At 45.5% G+C, this 25,469-nt stretch overlaps 1 protein-coding gene across 2 annotated transcripts in view; it reads left to right on the top strand.

Annotated features, from left to right (window-relative positions):
- The first annotated feature begins 13,791 nt into the window (after positions 1-13,791).
- Positions 13,792-25,469, top strand: part of DUS1L (dihydrouridine synthase 1 like) — a 67,170-nt gene continuing 55,492 nt past the window's right edge. The window contains exons 1-6 of one of the 2 annotated variants that reach the window (XM_073588140.1): positions 13,792-13,984; positions 22,714-22,822; positions 23,581-23,631; positions 23,727-23,839; positions 23,913-23,995; positions 24,339-24,442. In XM_073588140.1, the coding sequence (XP_073444241.1) occupies positions 13,955-13,984; positions 22,714-22,822; positions 23,581-23,631; positions 23,727-23,839; positions 23,913-23,995; positions 24,339-24,442 (490 nt within the window). In that variant the 5' untranslated portion in view covers positions 13,792-13,954. Of the gene's footprint in view, positions 13,985-19,452; positions 19,870-22,713; positions 22,823-23,580; positions 23,632-23,726; positions 23,840-23,912; positions 23,996-24,338; positions 24,443-25,469 lie in introns of those variants that run through there. The other variant, XM_073588139.1, reaches the window with a different exon arrangement.

The raw sequence follows: 25,469 nt of genomic DNA, 5'->3' as shown, positions 1-25,469 counted from the left end.
GTTAGTTCAGCTAGTGTCTTAGTTACTTGAGATCTCTTATGTAATCTTTCCAAAGAACTAATTTGATGTAAAATAGACACAACCTGTTTTGTCCTTTCTTTTTTGAGATAGGAACTCAAAGCTATAAACTCTCCTCTCATAACCGCTTTATGTGATTCCCACACCACAGGAGTAGGTGGGCCAGAGTGCAAATTTGTCTGAAAAAAGAAGTCCAGAGTGTCAGTCAGTCTCGTAATATGGGAATCTGAATCTAATAATGTCTCATTAAGCGACCAAGACCCGGCTGGTCGCGGAAGGGTTTTTATGCCCATATCGAGGAAAATAGGAGCATGGTCCGATAGTGTGATGACGTCTATGGTCGCGTTTTTGACTAATGAGAGGTTGGTTGTCTGTGTCAATATATAATCAATTCTATGGTAGCTACCACACGGATGGGAATAAAAAGTGTAGTCTCTGTCCGAAGGAGAGAGTGTCCTCCAGGGGTCTATCAAATGCAACTTCTGGAAAGAAAGGTGTAATTTTCTCAGTGCCTTTTGGGAAAGGGCAGACTTACCCATGGAAGTATCTAAAGATGGATTGAGTGGTACATTAAAGTCTCCCCCCATCAGCAGTAAACCTTCAGTAAATAGTTTTAAAGTATCCATCGTCCTGCACAACCAACCAACCTGACCCTTGTTTGGGGCATAGAGGTTACATAAGGTAACTTTGGTATTAGCAATAAGGCCCTTCAGTATAATATACCTTCCTTCAGAATCTGAAAGGCAGTCATGCAAGACAAAAGGAACACCTTTTTTAATAGCAATACTCACTCCTCTAGATGCCGACCCCCCTGTACTATGATACCAGGTCGGGTAACGAGATCTGGACATGTCTGGTACTCTCCCCGCTTTAAAATGTGTCTCCTGTAGAAAGATCACACTAGCCTTTTTTGTATGCAAAAGGTTCAGTATCTGATTTCTCTTACACGGGGAGCGTAACCCCTTTACATTATACGAAGCCACTATTATAGAGGCAAATTTTTCCGTGTCACCCATAGTAAGTTAGATGTAACAAAAGAAAAAATAAATAATAAAGTGTCACATGCCGACAGACCACAAAAAATACAAAATACAAGGTGAAATAACAGTAACCGATAAATAACAATAACCATCTACCTGCCAGTGGCAGGAGCAGGGGGACCAACGTACCCCCCATAACAGATCAGGGAATCACATCCCCAACACACGAGTAGCACACATTAGCTTGTATAGCAATTAAATGAAAGTGTCAACACCTAGGCAGGCGTCAATCAAGGCAAACACAAGTGAACCAAGCCATTGTAAAATGAAACCAAGAAACTACTGAGTCCAAATGTAAGAAAATGCGACTAGACCCAGTTATGCAATATTCAGGGGGGCATCTCTCTTCTTGTCTCAGATTTCCCTCGCTTAGGGGGCATGCGTCTCTTCACTGAGGCCCACTCCCCCTGACCTCCTGTATAAGCGTTGATAGGAGGAGGCGTGCGAAGATCCATATCCAAAGGTAGCCAAGAGGGGATATCAATAGAAGCAATGCCAAAAGTGTCCCATATTTTGCTTAAGTCGACAGGACTTCTCACTGTTACTTGCTTGCCGTCTCCATTTACCGATATTCCAAACGGAAACAGCCATTTATAGAGAATTTTACGCGAGCGTAGTATTTCCAATAAGCGTCTCAGGATTCTTCTCTTTGCAAGGGTCGACGGCGCAGTCCTGGTAGAGTTGTATGGCAGATCCTTCGTAAGCGAGATTTTTAGCATCCCTTGCAGCAGACAGAATAACATTGGTGTCCACATAACTCAACAAGCCGCAGATCACATCCCTCGGGGGTTCAGAGGACTTAGGCCTGGGTCTGAGTGATCTATGGACCCTCTCAATCACAATTTGGTCACATTTTTCTTGTGGAATTAGAAGGGCAAAGATTTCTTTCGTGGATTTTTCCAATATTTCTGCAGAAACACTTTCAGACAATCCCTTAATCCTTATATTTTTTCTGCGGCTTCTATTCTCTTGATCTTCCAAGGCCAGAAGAGAGTTATTAAGCTGTTCTCTGTGGTATTCCAAATGGTCCCTCATGGCATTAGAGTGGCTAATAAGAGAGGACTGAGATGCTTCAAGGGACTCCACTCTGTTACCAATATGTGACAAATCAGCTCTCATACCGGATATCTCTGTAACCAAAGGTTTTAATGCCTGGGTCAGAAGTTTTTTAAATACTGATCTAGAGAACTTCCCAGAGTCTGAGTGGGTAATGTCACTGCCTGAGACATCTTCACTTGAGTCAGAGTCCTCGACCCGTTCCTCTACCTCAGCATTAGTGTGTAGCTTTTTTGGTGTGGGCCTAGCCGACCCTGATTTATTTTTCAAAAATTTCTCCATTTCGCCTTGCCTGCCCCGATGTGCCCCAGTATCCAGCGATTTTGCACGCTCTTTATTAGATTTGACCATAATGTTAAATTGAAGCGTGCATTTAAAGTCACCACTCGTGCATTTAGAGAAAGTCTATTAATACATGTTCATGGATGAAAAAGACCTAATGCTTCTTAAAGGGTGGAGCGCTGGCATCAGTAAATAAGGCCTTGATATGGTGCCCTATATATATTGTTTCTCACTGCTGTAGTGTGGGGTCAGGCAGGTCCCAGCGTCTCCGGAAAGGGGGAGCAGCACCTCCAAATCTCCAGTCACTATACACAGCAAGGAGCGCCCGACCCAGCCACCAGGAGCACTCAGCACTGCGGTCACCCTCTGATCACCAGCCAGGCTTCTGTGTCCAGCTCACCTCCCTCTCCTCCGGTAAGCAGACCGTCTCCTTTCTTTCTGTAGCGGTCAGCGGTCTCCCCTCTAACATAGGCTGTGGCCCTCCACCTCCTCCAACGGCTCTCCGCAGTCTTCTGGCCCACGCCGCTCAGGAAGAAGCAGGAAGACGCGGCAAAGATGGCGCCCGTCCACCTCCGGCGCCAAAGGGCTTCATGATTTTATGACGTTCCTCCTTTGTATAATATTTCAGTAAAAACCCTTTCCATTTTATCATAAGCAATTTTACATATCTTTCCTTATCACATTCTGCTTCCATCCTTTCCATATGGCCTTCACTTGGCCTATTATTCCTTTCATATTTGGAATAGATTCAGATAAACAAAGTTTTAACAAGCTTCCAGTTTGTATGGAATATTAGGGTTAATGTTTCCTTCTCTTTTGTTGTGCATCTTCCTCACTCTTCCAGTGGTGGAAAAGAAATAGTATCGGATATAGAGGGACATTCTTAACACCCGTGTTTTCTAATATACATTCTATGTCTTTGAAGAATTTTTACTTTTATGTCTTTGCAGAACTCTTGTACTTTAGGGCAACTCCACAACCCAAGTAGTAAGTCTGAGTCTTTAAGTTTGCATTTTGGATAATGTGTCAGACGATTTTTCATATTTTTGGATATTGGTATATTAAAGGCCAAGATTGCTGTATACTTTTATATATTTTTCCCCAATTTTCTCCCCTTCTATTTACTTTTCCGATTACAACCCCTGGCAAAAATTATGGAATCACCGGCCTTGGAGGATGTTCATTCAGTTGTTTAATTTTGTAGAAAAAAAGCAAATCACAGACATGGCACAAAACTAAAGTAATTTCATATGGCAACTTTCTGGCTTTAAGAAACACTAAAAGAAATCAAGAACAAAAAATGTGGTAGTCAGTAATGGTTACTTTTTTAAACCAAGCATAGGGGAAAAATTATGGAGTCACTCAGAGGCGTATCTAGGCTTTCTGGCACCCGGGGCAAGAATTTGGTTCGGCGCCCCCCCCCCCCCCAAGTACATATGCGACTTGCACACTTGGCCATGTACCCACGAGCCGCTCTCCCTAATGCTCTCAATGTTCAGTAGAAAACTGAAAGCAGGATGAGAAGCTCGTTGTCACAAGACCATAACTATGAAAGTCGCATATGAGTGAAGTGTCCATGTGATGACTACTGGAACCTGCAGAGCTGAATCCTGACATTGCAGCTTCTGAATTCTCACAATGAATGCACCTGCACACATTTAGGATTCTCCCTTGCCGATGTACAGTCATGTCAGCACAAGTATGTGATTTGTATACTTCTGGCCACATTCCGACTAGACGTGTCCGGCCTCGCTCAGTTCATTTTCATTGAGTGAGGCCACACATGTCTAGTCAGCATGTGACCGTATGTATGTAAATCACCGGCACGAGAGAATCCTGACAGCGTTCAGTGAGCACTGTGAGAATTCAGAAGTCTGCAGTCACATAGAATATCTGTAGACTCATCACCGACCTGGACAACCCCTTTAATGTTCCTAACAAATAAAAACATGAGAATTAGTCAGTATCACAAATAATCATTACATCCAGGTACCTTATAGATGACGTCGTCTCTGAAGTCGTTCTCCTTTTCTTCTTCTTGTCCAGACCCCATGATGAGTTTTCTCATCCACAGCCGTCTCTGCAGACTTCCATCTTCTCCGGTCTTCTGCAGCAAATCTCCACACGATGCCCTTAAAGATAGAAGTGTCATTATAATGCCCCTAAATACAAATATCTGCAATATACTGTCACCTCTCACTATTCCCCTCCTTCCTCATACTGTCTCCTCTATCATCCCTCTGTTCACCATATTGTCTCCTTATATATTTATCCCTTCACTCTCTATACTGTCTGCTCACAGATACCCCTGACTCCCCATATTGTGTCTGCACACATGCCATCACCCTCACTCCCCATACTGTGTCCACATACATTCACCCGTTCGCACCCCTTACTGTCTGCACCCATCCCCCATACTGTTTCCTCATACATGCCCTCATACATACATAGTCTTCATTTTGTGTCCTCAAATCTCCCCACACACATTAAATACCATCCCCACTCCAAATCCCCCCATCCCCAATCCCCCACACACATTAAGTACCCCCCATCCCCACTCCAAATCCCCCACACATTAAGTATCCCCGATCCCCACTCAATAACCCCTCGTCCCTACTCCCAAATCCCCCCACACATTATGTACCCCCACTCCAAATCCCCCCACACATTAACCTCCATCCCCACTCATTAACCCCCATCCCCACTCATTAACCCCTCCACTCATTAACCCCCATCCCCACTCATTAACCCCATCCCCACTCATTAACCCCCATCTCCACTCATTAACCCCCATTCCCACTCATTAACCCCCCACACATAAACCCCCATCCCCACTGATTAACCCCCCACACATAAACCCCATCCCTACTCATTAACCCCCATCTTCACTCATTAACCCCCCACTCATTAACCCCCCCACACATTAACCCCCTTCTCCACTCATTAATCCCCATCTACACTCATTAACCCCCCACTTATTAACCCCATCCCCACAGTAACCCTCATCTCCACTCATTAACCCCCACCCCACACATTAACCCCCATCCCCACATTAATCCCCATCCCCACACATTAACCCCCATCCCCACATTAACCCCCACCCCACTCATTAACCCCCACTCATTAACCCCCTTCCCCACACATTAACCCCAATCCCCACACATTAACCCCCCATACATTAACCCCCATCCCCACTCATTAACCCCCATCCCCACATTAACTCCCACACATTAACCCCCATCTCCACTCATTAACCCCCACACTCATTAACCCCCATCCCCCCACATTAACCCCCTTCCCCACACATTAACCCCCCACACATTAACCCCCATCCCCACATTAACCCCCATCCTCACTCATTAACCCCCACAATCATTAACCCCCATCTCCACTCATTAACCCCCACACATTAACCCCCCACACTCATTAACCCCCATCTCCACTCATTAACACCCATCGCCACATTAAACCCCATCTCCACTCATTAACTCCCCCACTCATTAACACCCCCCATCTCCCATCTTCGGTGGTTCTTCAGCTCCACAGGGGAGCACACTTACACATGACATGATCACGCTGCTGACGTCGCTCTGACCCGGCGGTCAGAGCTTCAATTGTACTGGCGTCTGTATAGACGCCAGTACAATTGCTGCCTGGGAGCCGACGCTTCCTCCTTCTCTGCGCCGGCTGTCAGCTTGACAGCCGTCACAGAGAACAGCCGACTCACAGGATGGGGAGCGGCAGAACGCAGCCGCTGGGGGATGTGCTGTTCCATGCATGTTTCTAGTTAAAGAAATGTATTTATGTTTTTTTCGCTTGTCTCTGCTGCCATCTGCTGGCCAGACCATTTAGTTCCTCAGTCTTTCCTTGTTCAGCCTATGGGGAGGGGCTTCTCTTCAGCCTCTTCTCTTCCTGTTTGCTCAGTCATCGGCAGACATCTTACCTGAGAGAACTGTTCTCCCTCATGAGCTGAGGAAGCAAAGTCTTTTGACCCGCAAGTAGCGACTCCAGAGACAAGCTCCATGCAAGAGACTCAATGTAATGTTTGGATCGTTATCTACGGAATAAACCAACATTGTTCTTCATCACAACGCGTGTATGCTTATCTGAGAAGCTGCTAAGGGTCATGTCTGCCTCGCTTATTGGATACACAAAGGTAGGAAACTTCTCTCACTTACATGTCTGCATACCTTTAATCGCCATTAAGTGGGGACAGAACAGTCAAAAGACTAGCTTGCCGGCCCATACAAGTCAGAAGACTACTTTTAAAGCTCATAAGCAGCTAGAAAACCTCCTTATAGCCCAGCACCCCAGCTACAGATCTCCATCTGCCCCGTCTCCCTATGTGTAATCTGCCCAGCAACAAGCCTCGCACACCAGTCTGCCTGCTGCAGTGCACGTCTGGACAAGCCTAGAAGTAGCTCCACCACCTGCCACATCTTGCAATAACTCTGCTCGTACTGTTAATGAGGACTGTCTATGCACCTGCTGTTTCCTTCTGGCCACATCGCTCCTAAAGGCCTGCAGTACTCCATACCTCATTACCGCGCATCAGCGATCCGCGAACCCCCAAGTTTCGCCAAAGCCACTCTGGGAATCTCATCCGGGACCTCCCGCAGAGCCGCACAGCGATTTTCGGACCCCGATTCAAAAGTTGAATTTTTTAAAGAGACAGTACACCTTTATTCAAAATGGCCGAAAAAGACCTCGGACAGGTCCCTACTGCTGAAACAGTGCAAATACAACCTGATACCGTCCACGATGAAGCCCAGGAGGCAGACCCCACATCTCAAGCAGACCAAGTCACCCGACCAAAACGTTCTGCCAAACCAACTATAAAGGTGCTTGAAAACTATCACAATATGAAAGATGAGCTATGTGATCACCTGGAAGAACAGTGGGAATGCGTCACCTCTTATATGTCAAGACTCGAATCCTCATCAGGCAACGCCGCAAGCTTGCAATCCGTCATGGAGCGGCTGAACACCGCCCGTGAAAGGTACAAGAGACTATCAGCAAAGTACATCGCTCTTCTAAAAGATTTTAATTCTGATGAAGCTCCTCCAGACCTCAGTGAGGCGCTAGAGACGGACAAGGAGAGAGACGCCAAGGTCCAACAGGCCATAAACAAGGCTGAACACCGTATTTCTCACCTGCAAGAAACCAGGTCACACCGATCGACCTCATCTAAACGTTCCTCTCGGTCATCCAAGGCATCGTCCTCAAGAAGTTCAACCATGAGCGACAGGATACTAGAGGCCCGCATAAAGGCAGAGGAATCCAGAGTGAGACGCTCTTTCACTGAGAGAGAAGCTAAGGCAGAGGCAAAAAGGGCAGAAGCAGACATGGAAGCCAAGAGAGCAGAAGCAGAAGCGGAGGCTCAGCTGAAGATTCTTCGGTCACAGATGGAAGAGGAGGTCGCACTAGCTAAAGTGAGACTACTTGAGCAGGCGTTGATCCAAGGTCCTGATGCAGCTAACTCGCCACCACTGGAATCAGACGATCCAGTCAATCGCACGAAAGACTATGTACTAAACCAGCTACCTGTAGCAACCCCGGTCTACAGTACCGTCCAAGTCGACAACACCAAAACCTCCAACGTACTTCCAGAGGTGCCAGTACCCTCGAAGGCACCCGAGCTAATTAATGACAGTCACCCAGAGATACCTTCTCAAACACAGTCACCACCACAAGATGGCAACCAAGTGTTTCCTGACCCACCTTCACAGCTCAAGCGGTATTCGTCAGATTCTTCAAGGGCTAAACCACAGCTCAACCCTGCAGCAACATCGTTCTATCCGGGAACAGCTCATCCATTCACACCAGGCGGCCCATACGCCCCAGGGGCATCACGAGTCGTCGTGGCAACGAGTGGTGAGAAGTTGGATATGTCCGAGTTCGCCAGGTTCATGGTGAGCAGAGAGCTAATCAACACCAGTCTTACGAAGTTTGATGATCATGCAGAGAGCTACAGGGCCTGGAAAGCAACCTTTAAGGCAGCCATCGCCAATCTCAACCTAACTGAAGAACAGGAACTTGACCTCCTGATAAAGTGGTTAGGTCCAAGCTCTTCAACCCGCGTCAGGAGCCTCAGAGCGGTCCACGTGGGACAAGCAGAAGCAGGTCTCGCTGCCGCATGGCAAAGGCTGGAACGCACCTTTGGCAGCGCAGAGGCAATAGAGAAAGCCCTATTCAAGAGACTGCAGGATTTCCAAAAGATCAACCTTAAAGACGTCCACAAGCTGCAAGACCTAAGTGACCTGCTAATGGAGCTGGAGCTCGCCAAAAGAGACCCTCGTCTGTCTGGGCTGTGCTATCTGGATTCAGCCCATGGAGTAAACCCGATCGTGGTGAAGCTGCCATACAGCCTGCAGGAAAGGTGGGCAATGTCAGTATCAAGATACAAAAGAGTGAACGACGTTACCTTCCCTCCATTCATCCACTTCTGCAGGTTCATCGATGAACAGGCCCAGATGAGGAATGACCCCAGCCTCGACTTCCTAGAGTCCAACGCTTCGACAGCCGCACCAACTCCTGCGCCAAGGTATGAAAACACCACATACAAACGCAGAGACACTAAGAGAGCTGTGAGCGTTAGGAAGACCGAGCTACCGTCACCTGCAACGCCCACAGACGAACAGAACATCGTCTCAACACGAGATAAATCCTTTAATCATGAATGTCCCATCCACAAGAAGCCACACTCGTTGACCAAGTGCAAAGGGTTTAGATCCAAAACCCTACAGGAGCGCCAGAAGATCCTCACAGAGCTCGGGGTTTGCTTCAAATGCTGCGCATCACTTGAGCACATGGCCAAGGACTGCAAATCCACAGTCAAGTGTGGGGAGTGCCACAGCGAAAAGCATGTTTCAGCCATGCACTCAACCCGAATAGCTAGAGACACACCGGCTGCAGTCACCACCGCTCCCGCTCCAAGTCATGGCGGGGAGCCACAGAATCAGACCGACACCGCCACAACTGTCTCCTGCTCATGCTTAGAAGTATGTGGAGAGGGCCGCATGGAGAAATGTTGCGCCCGAATATGCCTCATCAAGGTTTACCCCGAAGGACATCCAGAAAAGGCAATGAAGGTGTATGCCATCATAGACGACCAAAGCAACCGGTCCCTGGCAGGAGCCAAATTCTTTGAAGCCTTCGGAATTAGTGGACCATCAGAGCCCTACACCTTGAACACCTGCTCAGGCCGCATAGAGACTAGCGGCAGAAGAGCCCAGGGATTCATCGCTTCTCCTATCAACGGGAAGACTGAAATACCTCTGCCAACGCTAGTTGAATGTGACCAAATACCCAGCCTTAGGAGTGAAATTCCTACCCCAGAAGCTGTACTTCATCAGCCGCACCTGAAGCACCTCGCAAGCGTCATCCCACCTATGGATAACAACGCGGAGATTCTACTCCTGCTCGGCAGAGACAACCTGAGGGTACACAAGGTGCGACAACAGTGCAACGGACCTGACTACGCACCATATGCCCAGAGACTGGACCTCGGATGGGTAGTCATAGGAAACGTGTGCGTTGATCGATCAGAAATCGACTCCTTCAGGACCTACGTCCATGGAGACGGATGCACAACCTGCCTAAGGCCATGTCCTCATCACTATGAAGTGAAAGAGAAGCCCCCAGACTCAATACAGCTGCCTGACATCGCTTCTTCTCTGCGTACCGACAACTTGGGAAGATCAGTCTTTCACATCACCAAGGACGACGATAAAGTAGCCTTGTCAGTGGAGGACAGAGAATTCATCGACAAAATGGACCGTGAGTTCTCTAAGGACAAAACCGACCACTGGGTCTCTCCATTACCCTTCCGATCCACCAGGGTAAGACTGCCAAACAACCGAGACCAAGCTCAGAACAGATTCAACTCTCTTCAACGTTCAACGAACCACAAACCTGAAATGAGGGAGCATATTGTCGCCTTTATGGACAGAATATTTCGCAACAACCACGCGGAACCCGCTCCTCCCGTGAAGAAGAACGAAGAGTGCTGGTATCTGCCTTCATTTGGTGTCTACCACCCACGGAAACCGAACCAAATCAGGGTTGTCTTTGACTCCAGCGCCAAACATGGAGGCGTATCACTCAACGATGTCCTCCTCACAGGTCCCAACCTGACGAACAACTTAGTAGGAGTGTTGCTGAGGTTCAGGAAAGAACTCGTCGCCATCACTGCCGATATCGAACAGATGTTCCACTGTTTCCTAGTCAGGGAGGACCACCGGAACTTCCTCAGATTCCTGTGGTTCAAGGACAACGACACCAACAAAGAGATGGTGGAATACCGAATGAGAGTCCATGTCTTCGGGAACAGCCCTTCACCCGCAGTAGCAACCTACGGTTTCCGAAGGACCGCATCAGAGGGAGAGTCTGAGTATGGCACAGACGCAAGAGACTTCGTTGAAAGAGACTTCTATGTAGACGACGGGCTCAAATCACTGCCCACTGAAGAAGCAGCCATTGATTTGCTCAAGAGGACCCAAGGTATGCTGGCCCAGGCAAGGCTCAGGCTTCATAAAATCGCTTCAAACAGCCCGACCGTAATGAGAGCCTTTGATTCGGGTGATCACGCCCCTGGATTCAAGGACATTGACTTGGGGCTAGACAGCCCACCCGTGCAGAGGAGCCTAGGCATCAGATGGGATCTCGCAGCCGACTCCTTCGGGTTTCAAGTGAATTGCTCGGACAAACCGTTCACAAAACGTGGTGTCCTCTCCATAGTGAACAGCTTATTTGACCCGCTGGGGTTCGTGGCGTCCATCACCATACAAGGCAAATCCTTGTTGAGACAACTATCTGAAACTGTCAAGGATTGGGATACCCCGCTCCCCTCCGACAAAGAGAAAAAATGGGAAACTTGGAAACAGTCGTTGTGCGGATTGAACAATATTCACATCCCGAGATGCTACACCAAAATCTCCCTTGCCTCTAGCGGAAGGAAAGAACTCCACGTCTTTTCAGACGCCTCCACAGAAGCCATAGCGGCGGTTGCATACCTGAAGGTGATGGACGCCAGCGGGCAAAGCTACGTCGGATTGGTGTTCGGCAAGGCGAAGCTAGCCCCGAAGCCCGACCACACCATCCCCAGACTCGAACTCTGTGGAGTGGAAATTGCAGTGGAAATTGCTGACTTCATACTACAAGAACTGTGTATCGAAATAGATGAGGTCCAATTCTACACCGACAGCAAGGTCGTTTTGGGTTACATCTACAATACATCGAGACGATTCTACGTGTATGTCAGTAACCGCATCGAAAGGATCAGGAGATCCTCCAAACCGGAACAATGGCGTTACGTACCATCGGAGCTGAATCCAGCAGATCTTGCAACCAGACCCATGTCTATATCTTCTTTCGTTAACTCTTCTTGGCTTACAGGTCCAGAGTTCCTGCTGAGACAGTCAGAAGAAGGTGTCCAGGAAGACTTCAGCATCCTAGATCCAGACAACGATCCAGATGTCCGAACTGAAGTCCATACCCTGACCACCAGTGCTGAGAAAACATCCAACCTCGGCTGCCAACGTTTTGAACGTTTCTCCAGCTGGTTAAGACTCGTCAAGACTGTTGCCAGGTTAGTGCACATCGCCAGATGTTATCGTGCAGACTTTAAAGACAAGGACTGTCATCGCTGGCATGTATGCCACAGACCTCTTTCTGCTGAGGACATCTCCCGTAGTGAGTCCCTCATTATACGCCACCTCCAACAGAGCGAATTCGCCACCGAATGGAAGTGCTTAAATAACAAACAGCAGATTCCATTAAGAAGCCCCCTCGCCAATTTAAACCCAGTAATGGACAGCTTCGGCTTACTGAGGGTTGGCGGTCGTTTAAGCCAGGCTCGTTTCGGTGTCGCAGAGCAAAATCCTCTCATCATTCCCAACAAACACCACGTTACAGTCTTACTGATCCGTCATCATCATGAAAGGGCTGAACACCAAGGCAGGCAAATTACAGAGGGCACTCTACGGTCTGCAGGCCTCTGGATTGTCGGGATGAAGAGACGTGTAGCACAAATACTTCACGATTGTGTGCACTGTCGCAAAGTGAGAGGAAAGCAACTGTGCCAACAAATGGCCGACCTACCTACAGATAGACTTTCCATGGAACCACCTTTCACCTATGTGGGCCTAGACGTTTTCGGACCATGGATGGTATCCACACGCAGAACTCGTAGCAGCCGTGCGGACAGTAAGCGGTGGGCTGTGCTATTCACCTGCTTGAGCATCCGAGCCGTTCACATCGAGGTGTTAGAGTCCATGGATACCTCCTGCCTGATTAACGCCTTGAGAAGATTCCTCGCCATCAGAGGACCAGTAAAGCAGCTGAGGTCCGACCGCGGCAGCAACTTCGTCGGTGCATGTAGAGAGCTGAACATCGACACCAAGCCAATCCAAGACCAGCTGGCAGACAAGGGTTGCACCTGGATCTTCAATTCTCCTCACAGTTCTCACATGGGAGGCTCCTGGGAGCGGATGATCGGAATCTCACGCAACATCCTGAACTCCATGCTAAAGGACGTCAACTCCTCGAGACTCACGCACGAGACTCTAGTGACTCTTTTAGCCGAAGTCTCAGCCATCATCAACTCGAGACCCCTTGTGCCGGTGTCAATGGATCCAGAGGTACCAACCATGTTGACTCCCAACATCCTTCTTACCCAGAAGATCGACAACGCGGTAATTCCCAGCGGAGACTTCACTCATGCCAACACCTACCAAAGACACTGGAAACGAGTCCAATATTTGGCCGACTACTTCTGGAACCGATGGAGGAAGGAATACCTTACCATTCTTCAAGGGAGAAGGAAGTGGCGACATCCCAAGCCGAATATCAAGGAAGGAGATCTGGTCCTCATGAAAGACCAGACCACTGAAAGGACTGACTGGCCTCTGGGACTTGTTACCAGGACACTGCCTAGCCAGGACGGCAACGTGCGGAAGGTGGAGCTGAGGGTCTTTAGGAAGGGTGAGACGAAGATCTTTGCGAGGCCAATCCATGAACTCGTCCTCTTACTGCCTATCGAGAGCGCCACTACGGGATGAGCGTTCTGCACCCGAAGTTTGGCCGTTTTTCTGATTTTTTGAACTTTAATTGTTGCATTTAACATGCCCTTTCTTTTAGGTTTATTATTATTATGGACAATAGTGGAATCCCCATAGTGAATTCCAGACGGGGAGTGTGCTGTTCCATGCATGTTTCTAGTTAAAGAAATGTATTTATGTTTTTTCGCTTGTCTCTGCTGCCATCTGCTGGCCAGACCATTTAGTTCCTCAGTCTTTCCTTGTTCAGCCTATGGGGAGGGGCTTCTCTTCAGCCTCTTCTCTTCCTGTTTGCTAAGTCATCGGCAGACATCTTACCTGAGAGAACTGTTCTCCCTCATGAGCTGAGGAAGCAAAGTCTTTTGACCCGCAAGTAGCGACTCCAGAGACAAGCTCCATGCAAGAGACTCAATGTAATGTTTGGATCGTTATCTACGGAATAAACCAACATTGTTCTTCATCACAACGCGTGTATGCTTATCTGAGAAGCTGCTAAGGGTCATGTCTGCCTCGCTTATTGGATACACAAAGGTAGGAAACTTCTCTCACTTACATGTCTGCATACCTTTAATCACCATTAAGTGGGGACAGAACAGGGGAGACACAGCGGACCGCTGCATTAGGCGGCCCAACTGCGCCCCCCCAGCTGCCTGCACCCGGGGCAACTGCCCCGGCTGCCCCCCCCTGGATACGCCTCTGGAGTCACTCAATTCTGAGGGAAAAAATTATGGAATCATGAAAAACAAACCCAACAAAAAAAACCACTCCAACACATCACTAGTATTTTGTTGCACCACCTCTGGCTTTTATAACAGCTTGCAATCTCTGAGGCATAGACTTAATAAGTGTCATACAGTACTCTTCTTCAGTCTAGCTAGGTGTGGTAGCCGTGTGCGGCCAAAGGTCATATCACCCCTGATCGTGGCAGTCATCAGGTGGTATAACAATAAAGCAAGGGAATATGACCTATATAGGAAAAGGCACCAATAAACTGACTGAACAAACATCACAATATTTGTAGTGGTTATCAACTACATAGTGTGTCTAAGCATTTCAGTGTGGTACACCACAAGGATCCTCAAATTTTGAGTCTGATCATTATTGACCAAATTGCTGAGAATGTTTCAGATCGGTTTACAAGTCTCATTAACAGCGAGAGCTATTGGATATTTAAATTGGGCACTTTGGCCCCTGAAGGGTTAAATCTAATGATAGATAATGTTGCTAGTTAAAACATTGTGTGCACATATAAATATGTGTTTATTAACATGTATTTTGTCTCTTGTATTTTTTTAATAGTTTTATTAATATTTTTTAGCACCCATTATTTTTAGTCTTTTAGCACTACAAGTGTGCTGTTACTTTATTCATTGATTGTCTTTTTTAATTGGTGCCTTTCCCTATATATGTAATTTCCACCTGATGACGACAGCAATCCGCTGTTGAAACGCGTTGTCGAATAAGTGGATTAATAAAGGTTTGCATTTTTCCATTTCATATATTTGCCTACACACGGACCGCTGACCGGGGATGTTGAGGACCTGCGATCACGTGACTTGAGGACCTGCGATCATGTGTACACAGTGCAGCTTCGGCGGTGTCCATTAGCCTCCACGCTTCCAGCTACAGGAGTCCACAGGACGTACATCGCTCCTCACTCCCAAGCTCACACCGGGGTTATGCAGGGGTACATAACCCTGTCAGATTAGTGGCCACTTGACGGTCATCTAATTGGTCATCTGGTGCATACAGATTCTGCTCATGTGCGCTCCCCCCTTTCTCTCTTCTGTTCTACATAATTTTCTCTGTGTTCTGCCCATTCATGAGCAGCAGGCTAGAATTCATAGCGTAGTACCAGTTATAGCCATTAGTTACTCATTTATCTTGTTTCTATGTACGAGAGAGAATATCTCCTTTAAGGAATAGTGTGTTATGCATAGAACCGCCCCCTTAGTTTTCCCAGCCAGGAAGAGATATGTACACATCTTTCCCGGGCTTTTCTTAGTGGTACACTAGTGTCCTGGCTCTCTCTCTTCACTTCATTCTCTCCTCCTGACCAGCAGATTCTAGTGAAACTCTAATGCATTTATGTGTCTGTGTTAGACAGCCACTGTATAGTCTCTGTATCTTAGTTTAGTTAATGCTTTTACACTGCTTATAGATGGGTTGCATTTCAGTTTAGAGCAGGATAGTGTTGCAGCATGTACTTTGCCATAGCTGTGTTGTAATGTTACTGTGCAGCCTCTGTAATGTTAGTCACTGGTGTAATTGCACTCTGTATCATGCTGTTGTCGCTGTTATCTGCCAGTACTGATACACTGTTTATTCTTTTGTAGTTTTTACCCGTTATCATCCACTATATCGTCCATCACAATATCATCCACTATTATTGTTCACCGTTCATCATCTCAATAAATATAGACTTAAGAATCCATACAGTCTGTTTACTGGGAAGTGGATGAAGGGTTTAGCCGTATGCTGGAATCCACACAGCATCATACGTGGAGGAAGGCAGAACACTCTGTATAACATAGATATACTGTGTGTGCCTGTTCAGTCTAATAATAGAGTATCCATTGCATTTCTTTTCGTGCTCATTGCTTTTATCCTAGGTTTTGTCTGCTAATGGCCACAGTGTGAATGTGCATCTACATATTGCATTTATACCAACCATTGTGCTGCACCATTTCTTTGATTTTACTTTAGTTCCTTGTGCTCTCTACATATAGGGAGTGACCCTTTTTTAGTGCTGTGTATATTGTCTATATAGCTCTCCAAGGGCAGGTAAAAAACAGTCTGACCTGTATACCCTGCCACCACCAGTGATTGGCAGCTATGCACAGTGTACACAGAAAAGCTGGTAATCAGTGGTGAGCTCAGTATTCAGAGAATTGGCAGATGTGCAGAAGATAAATCAGTGATTTTATAAAATCTGCAGCAATCAACCCAGTAAGTGACACATCTCTGGAATCAGGGTCTCTGTACCTACATCATGATGCCCTCAAGTAGGGTACCAAAGACCACAGTCATGGTAATATAATACTCTTACATTAGAGACAAAATGGGTAAAAATCTGATTTTTTTAAGTTTCTGTTGTTTAAAACTACATGAAAATCCTTTCTGCATTAATTTTGCACACAGAAGTTTCTGGGAAAGTAATTCTTTCTTAGAAGGTTAACAAAATATTCATGAGACACTTTCAAAGGCCATCATTAAAAAGCTGCTTTCTGACTTTTTGATATCAGATCATGCTCTAATTACATTAGGAAGTTGCTGGATATCTAGCCCACTTTATACACGTCATCTGGATTATAACTTTTTCAATTACCACCTTCATCCTGTCTGCAAGAATTTTGGCAATTATTTTGTAATACATTTTAATAGGGTTAAAAGTGTTCAGATTTGTTGTCTATTAATTTATTAAGTAATTCAATTAGCCTTTTCCAAAATAATCTATAAAGTTTAAATAAATTCATCAGAAACAAAAATGTGTTCTAAAGGGCATTAAAGGGGTTATCTAAAATAGCACTTCTTTGTATGTCCTTTCACCCTACCTGACACCATAAAGAAACTACGTAGAATAGGAGCCCCCATCACCGTCGCCTTACCCTAGGAAATTGCAAGGCAGCCTAGTTATCAATAACTCCAATAAGTGGATAAATGTTCCAATCAATAACAAGAATGTAGGAAAACCCAAATACTTAAGGTACGATATATGTTCATATAGCTAATCCTGGTTCAAAATGCTAAGTAAAATTGGTATAGTCATTGAAATCAACAAGAATAAAAATATTTCTCATATTGTAAGATAACACCATATACGGTAGCTACCAATCCATTGTAACCTTTGGGATGACAACAAAGCTGAGGTAGGGTGAATTTTTGGGAATACCTGATAGGGAGAGTGTATGGTTTTACAAACAGTGGGTATGGAAAGTATTCAGACCCCTTAAAATTTTTCACTCTTTGTTTCATTGCAGCCATTTGATAAATTCAAAAAAAGTTCATTTTTTCTCATTAATGTACACTCTGCACCCCATCTTGACTAAAAAAAACAGAAATGTAGACATTTTTGCATATTTATTAAAAAATAAAAAATAAAATATCACATGGTTATAAGTATTCAGACCCTTTGCTCAGCATTGAGTAGAAGCACCCTTTGGAGCTAGTAAAGCCATGAGACTTCTTAAGAATGATGCAACAAGTTTTTCACACCTGGATTTGGGGATCCTCTGCTATTCTTCCTTGCAGATTCTCTCCAGTTCCGTCAGGTTGGATGGTGAAGGTTGGTGGACAGCCATTTTCAGGTCTCTCCAGAGATGCTCAATAGGGTTTAGGTCAGGGCTCTGGCTGGGCCAGTCAATAATGGTCACAGAGTTGTTCTGAAGCCACTCCTTTGTTATTTAAGCTGTGTGCTTAGGGTCATTGTCTTGTTGGAAGGTGAACCTTCAGCCAAGTCTGAGGTTCAGAGCACTCTGGAAGAAGTTTTCATCCAAGATATCTCTGTACTTGGCTGCATTCATGTATCCTTCAATTGCAACCAGTTGTCCTGTCCCTGCAGCTAAAAAACACCCCCATTGCATGATACTGCCACCACCATGTTTCACTGTTGGGATTGTATTGGGCAGGTGATGAGCAGTGCCTGGTTTTCTCCACACATACCGCTTAGAGTTATCACCAAAAAGTTCTATCTTCATCTCATCAGACCAGAGAATCTTATTTCTCATAGTCTTGGAGTTCTTCATGTGTTTTTAGCAAACTATGCAGGCTTTTATATATCTGGCACTGAGGAGAGGCTTCTGTTGGGCCACTCTGCCATAAAGGCCCGACTGGTGGAGGGCTGCAGTGATAGTTGACTTTGTGGAATTTTCTTCCATCTCCCTACTGCATCTGTGGAGCTCAGCCACAGTGATATTGGGGTTGTTCTTTACCTCTCTCACAAAGGCTCTTCTCCCACGATTGCTCAGTTTGGCTGGACGGCCAGGTCTAGGAAGACTTCTAGTTGTCCCATACTTCTTCCATTTAAGGATGATGGAGACCACTGTGCTCGTAGGAACCTTGAGTGCTGCAGAAATGTTTTTAACTTGTAACATGTAACTTAATTATGAGTGTCTGAGCAAAGGGTCTGAATACTTATGACCATGTGATATTTCAGTTTTTGTTTTTTAATAAATTTGCAAACATTTCTGTTTTTTTTCAGTCAAGATGGGGTGCAGAGTGTACATTAATGAGAAAAAATGAAGTTTTTTGATTTTACCAAATGGCTGCAATGAAACAAAGAGTGAAAAGTTTAAAGGGGTCTGAATACTTTCCGTACCTACTGTATTTCTGATGTAAAGTGGCCTCTGTGGATGTTAATTCTCATTGTCTTATACACGTATAATAAAATATTGGTCCATAATAAGCAACAGAAGATCAGTTTTAGAATCTATAATGAGACACAAATACATATCATTGTAGGACATCATGTTTTCTAGGTAACACAGGGTTTCTTGTGTAGATAATGACGATTCCTATAGAAACTGTCATGTGAAGTAATGGAATCAGGACATATATAATAAGCAATACGCATAAAATTATAATCAAAGCTGATCAACATATTCCAGCCATTGTGCTGGCAGCAGAAGAGACCTGTCTGTAAATCTCTGTCCATATTATGCAGACATGTGAGGCCCTCAGTGAGAGGTGCAGGGTCATAGGGCGCCTGCTGCAATATGTGCCAGAAATGATGACACTAATGGAGTGAAACACATATTTTTCCTGGTCCATGCCATGTCCAACTTGCACTGATAATTTCTGGCAGTTAGAGCATATTATAATGTGGGGGCAGGTTTGCATTTCATTCTGAAAAATATCAACTAAAAGAAGCAGCTAATGTCTGAAAGGGAAGCAGGCAGCAGTAATGGCTGCGGCTGCGGATAATGACACTAGGGAACTAAGACATCGCTAGTTTGTTGCTAACGGAAGTATTAGTTGCTGCTCTTAGGGGAACGAAGTCATTGATGCACCGAGAGGAAGTGCCATGCTTACCGCCGGAAGTTCCCGTGTCTTCTCTCTGGAGAGAGGAGCCGAGTGCCAGCGGTTGGCATGTGAGCGCTGGCAGCGACGCTGGATAGTCCGGGAGGGGAAGCCGAGTGGTCCATGCCGGCCTGTGGCCCCGGAGCCTGGCAGCACACAGCATGGCTAAGCAGCAGGGCATGGACTTCTGGAGAGAGACCCTGAAGGGAGCTCGCCATGTGCTGGCTCCTATGGTGGATCAGAGTGAGCTGGCCTGGAGGCTCCTGAGCCGCAGACATGGGGCTGAGCTGTGCTACACTCCCATGCTCCATGCCCAGGTGTTTGTGCGAGATGCCAACTACCGGAAGGAGAACCTGTACTGTGAGGTGTCTGCGGAGGACCGGCCCCTCATTGTCCAGGTAACAGTGGCCGCTAGTTCTGTCCTGCCATAGCCACCATGGATGTACGGAGCGCTGCTCATAGGACTGGTAATGGCCAGAATATGGGATGTGGTCTGATGAGGGTTGTAGTATCTGCAGCCATCCGGTACCTACAGGGCGAGTCCCCTACTCCGCGCTCGCGTTCTTCCCTGGTGATGTCTGGCGCTGATGTTAAAGGGCTACTTTCAAGAACAAAAGGATCCCTCATATTAAAGTGCACCTGTCACGTGTCTCAGATTCCTGTGTCGCCCAGAATGTGCCGGAGCATTCCGTTTTTTTATTTCGTCCCTCTGTGGAGATACGCCATTTCTTCTACTTTGGCTCCAATTATGCTTGTGGACCACGACGGTGTTTCTGAAAGTTTTCTCTTGAGGCGTGTTTTTTTTTTCCTCCTTCCTTTAGGACACTGCCAAATCACTCCTCGACGGCATCTGAAACTGGCTGGACAGTGTGATCTCACAAGAGCTCCCTGTTCTTGAAAGGTTACACTGGAAGAAGACTATCCTGAGCACTTGTCACAAGCAAGTCACTTTGATAATGGGAAGATCTTGTGAGATCACATTGTTTAACCAGTATGATGATGTCGAGCCGTCATTGTGCAGAGGGAGAGGACTACACATCCCAACAGAGACCTTTCTAAAGCACCCTCTTGATCCACAAGAGCATTTGGAGCCAAAATAGAAAAATGGGCATATCTCCACTGCGGTGGGGTGCAGTTAAAAATGGAAAGCATCCGCAGATTCATGGCAGCTTGGGGTTTTGGAAAGGTAACTCGTTTTTTCAGGTACATGACAGGTCTTTAAATGTATAGGTGGTCTTACACATTAAAATAGCACAAAAAGAGGACTTAAAAGTCCTCCAATAATTCAAAAACACAGCAGAAAAGGAGAGATGCTTACCCGCCCAGGCCTCTAGACAAATGCAGTATCAGGAGGCAGTGGACCCATATAGTTAAGATGGCAACACATGTACAAGAATACCGATGAGACAACCGCTCACATCTTACCAATACATGGAGGGGGCGGCTGGCTGGTATATTAATGCACAATAAAAACTTGTATGCTGCGCTCTTCACACTATGGCAGTGTACAGCATCCAGGTCAGCCTAGTAGTGACACCCTTCTATTAGCTCAGGCGGGCTGCCCAGCGCTATCAAGATGCATCCCATGTGAACAGACACCAGTTTAAATGGGCCCAACTGCACCCTGAATAATAAAGTTCAAAAAACACATAAAAAATGTGAGGTTTTAGCTGATATATTGGCCAAAATACGTGAACCCGTAACCTGCGCCAAAGGTCCTCACGTTTACGGGTCCCTAACACTAAATCCTATATGGGTCCACTGCATTTGTCTAGAGGCCTGGGCGGGTAAGCATCTCTGCTTTTCTGCTGTGTTTGTGGTCTTACACATTAGATGAATGTGGCCTGACCATCCAATGTGTTTGGGACCGTCATGTTACGAATGTCAGAACAAGTGTCAGGCATATTGGAGTTCAACATGTCCAGTCTAGAGTTGAGCGACTTTGGTCGGATCGGGTTTCATGAAACAAAATTTGTTTCAGATGAAACTCGTCTGACTAGGGCAAAAAAAGTCGGAGTTTCGTCTGAAACCCGACCCCAATGCAAGTCAATGGGGAATGAAAGTCGGCATTGAGTGGATGAATGTTATCTGCTCAATGCCGACTTTTATTCCCCATTGACTTGCATTGGGGTCGGGTTTCAGACGAAACTCCGACTTTTTTGCCCTAGTCGGACGAGTTTCATCTGAAACAAATTTTGTTTCATGAAGCCCGATCCGACCAAAGTCGCTCAACTCTAGTCCAGTCCGTTTGTAAGCATAGGAAGTAAGCCACCTCTTTCTAGCAGTAATCTGTTCTTCCCATTGAGAACACATGCACGCTCAGACATCATTGGAGAGTGAGTAGGCATGTAGTCGACCTGCTGCGGGGACTGGACGTCTCCTACTTTTTACCAGGGTGCTGTGTTCTGGTGATCTTTATATTTCTGCTTGCCATCAGTGAATGGATGCAGTGCTTTTTAGATCAAACCTGTCCTGATCGTTTCCAGTTGGTAAAGCTGAGTGACTTCTTGCAGTGTTGGAGAGCTCCTCTTCTGAGGGACGCTTTTTGCTGTAGAAGCTGGTTTTCTACAGGGTGGGATTCCATCCTCTGCAGAATGTTGATGAACTTTGGTAGCAAGAAGAGATTTGTTTCAAAATTAAAGAGGATTTTTTTCTGGGCCCATGAGAACTTTCTGCAGTCACATTGTATGCCTGCAGGGTGCAGAATTGTGACAGTGTGCATGCCGTCAGGATTCTCCTCCTAGTTCCCATGAAAGTGGGTGGTCACATAATAGATGTTTATTGTTATATTATAAAATTATATATTTCTACCTTCCATGCATATTCACCTACCACTCCAGTGAATCTCACCAATTTATCTAATTTGACACAATTGCTGAAAAGTGACATTGTGCAATGTGCTCTCAGTCAGGAGTTCCCTCTAATTCACCATTCCCTCTATATTATAAAAAGCGGATGAGAATCTAGTTGGCACTTGATAACAAATATGCAAATCGCACACTTGTCATGTGACTGCAGACCAGACTTTTTTTCTTGAGTTTGGAAAATCTTTATATAATATGCCACGCTTAGAGCATGGGAATCGTGTCACAGTATTTCCACATCCAGCTCATTAACACAGAAGAGTACCTGTTCCGTCTCCGTGATGGTGACATGCTTGCATGGGGCTGACTATCAGGTATACCACCTCAATTGTTTCCTAATTGGCTATTGAATGTTACTTGTCTGCTTTTCTTTTTAAGTTTTGTGCAAACGACCCTGAAGTGTTTGTCCAAGCAGCACTGCTAGCACAGGACTATTGTGATGCCATTGATCTGAACCTCGGCTGCCCACAAATGATTGCGAAGAGAGGTAATATTACCGTATATTTATTATAGAAACCTTCCTGGCACTGCAGATTGGCTGAAGGGGTTGTCCAACATCTAATGGTGTCTACAAAGCTGGGGATGGATTAGATGATTACTATGTCCTGTAATGTCTATCTATTTCCCCTGTCTCTCCGATTGTCCTGCTGGTGTTTGGGAAGTGTCCACTTTCTGACTACACTACAGTGGTGCATCTCTTGCCTCAGTGGAGATGGTAGCACGGTCAGAACATGTCCACTAAGGTCAGTGATTATTATCACTGCGGGGCGGTTTACATAGAAGGGTGGGATCATTGGACTTGCAGATGAATATCCTGGTATTAATTATTTTAGCATTTTTTTAATTTTATTATTTGAAGTCTGCCCTGCCTTGTGCCTTTTCCAAAAGATGTTTGACCACCTCTTCAAAGGACAAGCATGGCCAAAAGTGAGAAACAAATATACTATCTGCATTAGTCCATTCCAATAGAAATGAATGAAGCAGACGTGTGCATGCATGGCCATCTTTCCGTTCACATTGGGCAATCATATAGCCCCATTCTCAGACTGAGGGGCCAACAAATTGACTTGTTGATCAGCTTATCGGCTGGGAATCAATCTTACCAAAATTACAACCCATTTACAGATCATTATTTGGTGCCTGTGTATTCAGAATATAGCACATTACCCCTGATGCTCCTTGTACTACATAAAGTGAGCGTGCATAAAAGACCTGCTCGTAAACTTGCCTTTGTCCATTGCTCAGGTCACTATGGAGCATTTCTACAAGATGAATGGCAGCTGCTGGAGAAGATGAGTAAGTCTCACTGTATAGTAATGTCTTCGGAAGTTTCCTGTGGCTTTTTTATTTTTTATCTGGGGATTTCAGCTCTTCTGAATTCCATTTCTTAGTTCAGCTGGCGCACCAGAAGTTGGCTGTCCCAATCACTTGTAAAATCAGAGTTTTCCCTGAGATTGAAAAAACCGTCACATATGCCAAGTTACTGGAGAAAGCCGGGTGCCAGGTGGGTATTTTATTGACTTTGTGTTGTCTTCTTGAAGTTTATCGCCTTGGCTCCTTACACGATTCTGTTTCAGCTCCTCACAGTTCATGGTCGCACCAAAGAACAGAAAGGGTCTCTAACTGGCATTGCTTCATGGGAACATATTAAAGCTGTCCGGTGAGTGTATAGGCACATATTATATTACAGAAGTAAAGGCACTTTGCCTGAAATTTATCAAACTAGTGCAATGGACCCAGAGTCCAGATGTCGTGTACCCTGGAAGTCTACTGCACAAGCTTGGGTCTGCTGTGACTATATTCTCCTGATCCTTGTCCCCCCTCTATTTTAATAATAACTCTGTACTTCCCCTTACAGCTTCTGCTTTATCCCTCCTTTTATTAATTCACCTTTTATTTCTCTAATGTTTTGCTTCCTTTTACATATATTTATTCTTCTGGAAACAGTATGTTATTTCATTCTTGCTTATCACCACAGGTTTTCTCATTATTATCTTGAATAGAAATGCTGTAAACATCCCAGTTTTTGCAAATGGGAATATCCAATACCTTAGTGATGTGGAGCGGTGTATTCAAGAAACTGGTGTCCATGGAGTGATGAGTGCAGGTTGGTTCCCCTCTGTCCAGATCTGTAAGACATTTTATCTGCTGACCTATGGGGGGCAGTAATTTAGAATCCTACTGTAGTATATTTTAGAATATAAAGACTAGTGATTAAATCATGAGGCCCCTTTTAAATGTATTCTTTTAAGATGTGTTAATAAATGCTACCAATCATCGAAATCCACTTTTACACAATATAGGCCCTCAATGTGCAGGCTGAAGCAAGCTTTATGACCTTTGATGATATGCTCCTCTCATAAGTCATCCATATACAAATAAGTCTATGGAAAGGTGGTGTGCCTCTACTTGTAGATTCCCTCATTTTGTATTGCATTTGTCTTATTGGCAAATTCCCGTTAAAGGAGCTATCCAGTGCCACTCGATTCTGCATCCGGGGTAAGTGCTTCCGATGATGTCTTGTCTGCTCCATATCTGTTGTGGTGCTTCTCACAAAATTAGAATCTCATCAACAAGTTAATTTATTTCAGTTCTTCAATACAAAAAGTGAAACTGGTATATTATATAGAGTCATTACACACAGAGTGATCTATTTCAAGTGTTTATTTCTGTTAATGTTGATGATTATGGCTTACAGCCAATGAAAACCCAAAAGTCATTATCTCAGTAAATTAGAATACTTTATGACACCAGCTTGAAAAATGATTTTAAAATCCAAAATGTTGGCCTACTGAAATGTATATTCAGTAAATTCACTCAATACTTGGTCGGGGCTCCTTTTGCATCAATTACTACATCAATGCGTAGTGGCATGGAGGCGATCAGCCTGTGGCACTGCTGAGGTGCTATGGAAGCCCAGGTTGCTTTGATAGCAGCCTTCAGCTTGTCTGCATTGTTGGGTCTGGTGTCTCTCATCTTCTTCTTAACAATACCCCATAGATTCTCTATTGGGTTAAGGTCAGGTGGGTTTGCTGACCAATCAAGCACAGTGATACTGTTTGTAAACCAGGTATTGGTACTTTTGGCAGTGTGGACAGGTGCCAAGTCCTGCTGGAGAATGAAATTTCCATCTC

This window comes from Dendrobates tinctorius, unplaced genomic scaffold (assembly GCF_039654945.1).
Source record: "Dendrobates tinctorius isolate UK_male_01 unplaced genomic scaffold, ASM3965494v1 ptg000103l, whole genome shotgun sequence".
NCBI lineage: Eukaryota > Metazoa > Chordata > Amphibia > Anura > Dendrobatidae > Dendrobates > Dendrobates tinctorius.
The sequence above is the reverse complement of the archived record's forward strand: the minus strand, read 5'-3'. Positions and strand labels throughout refer to the sequence as shown.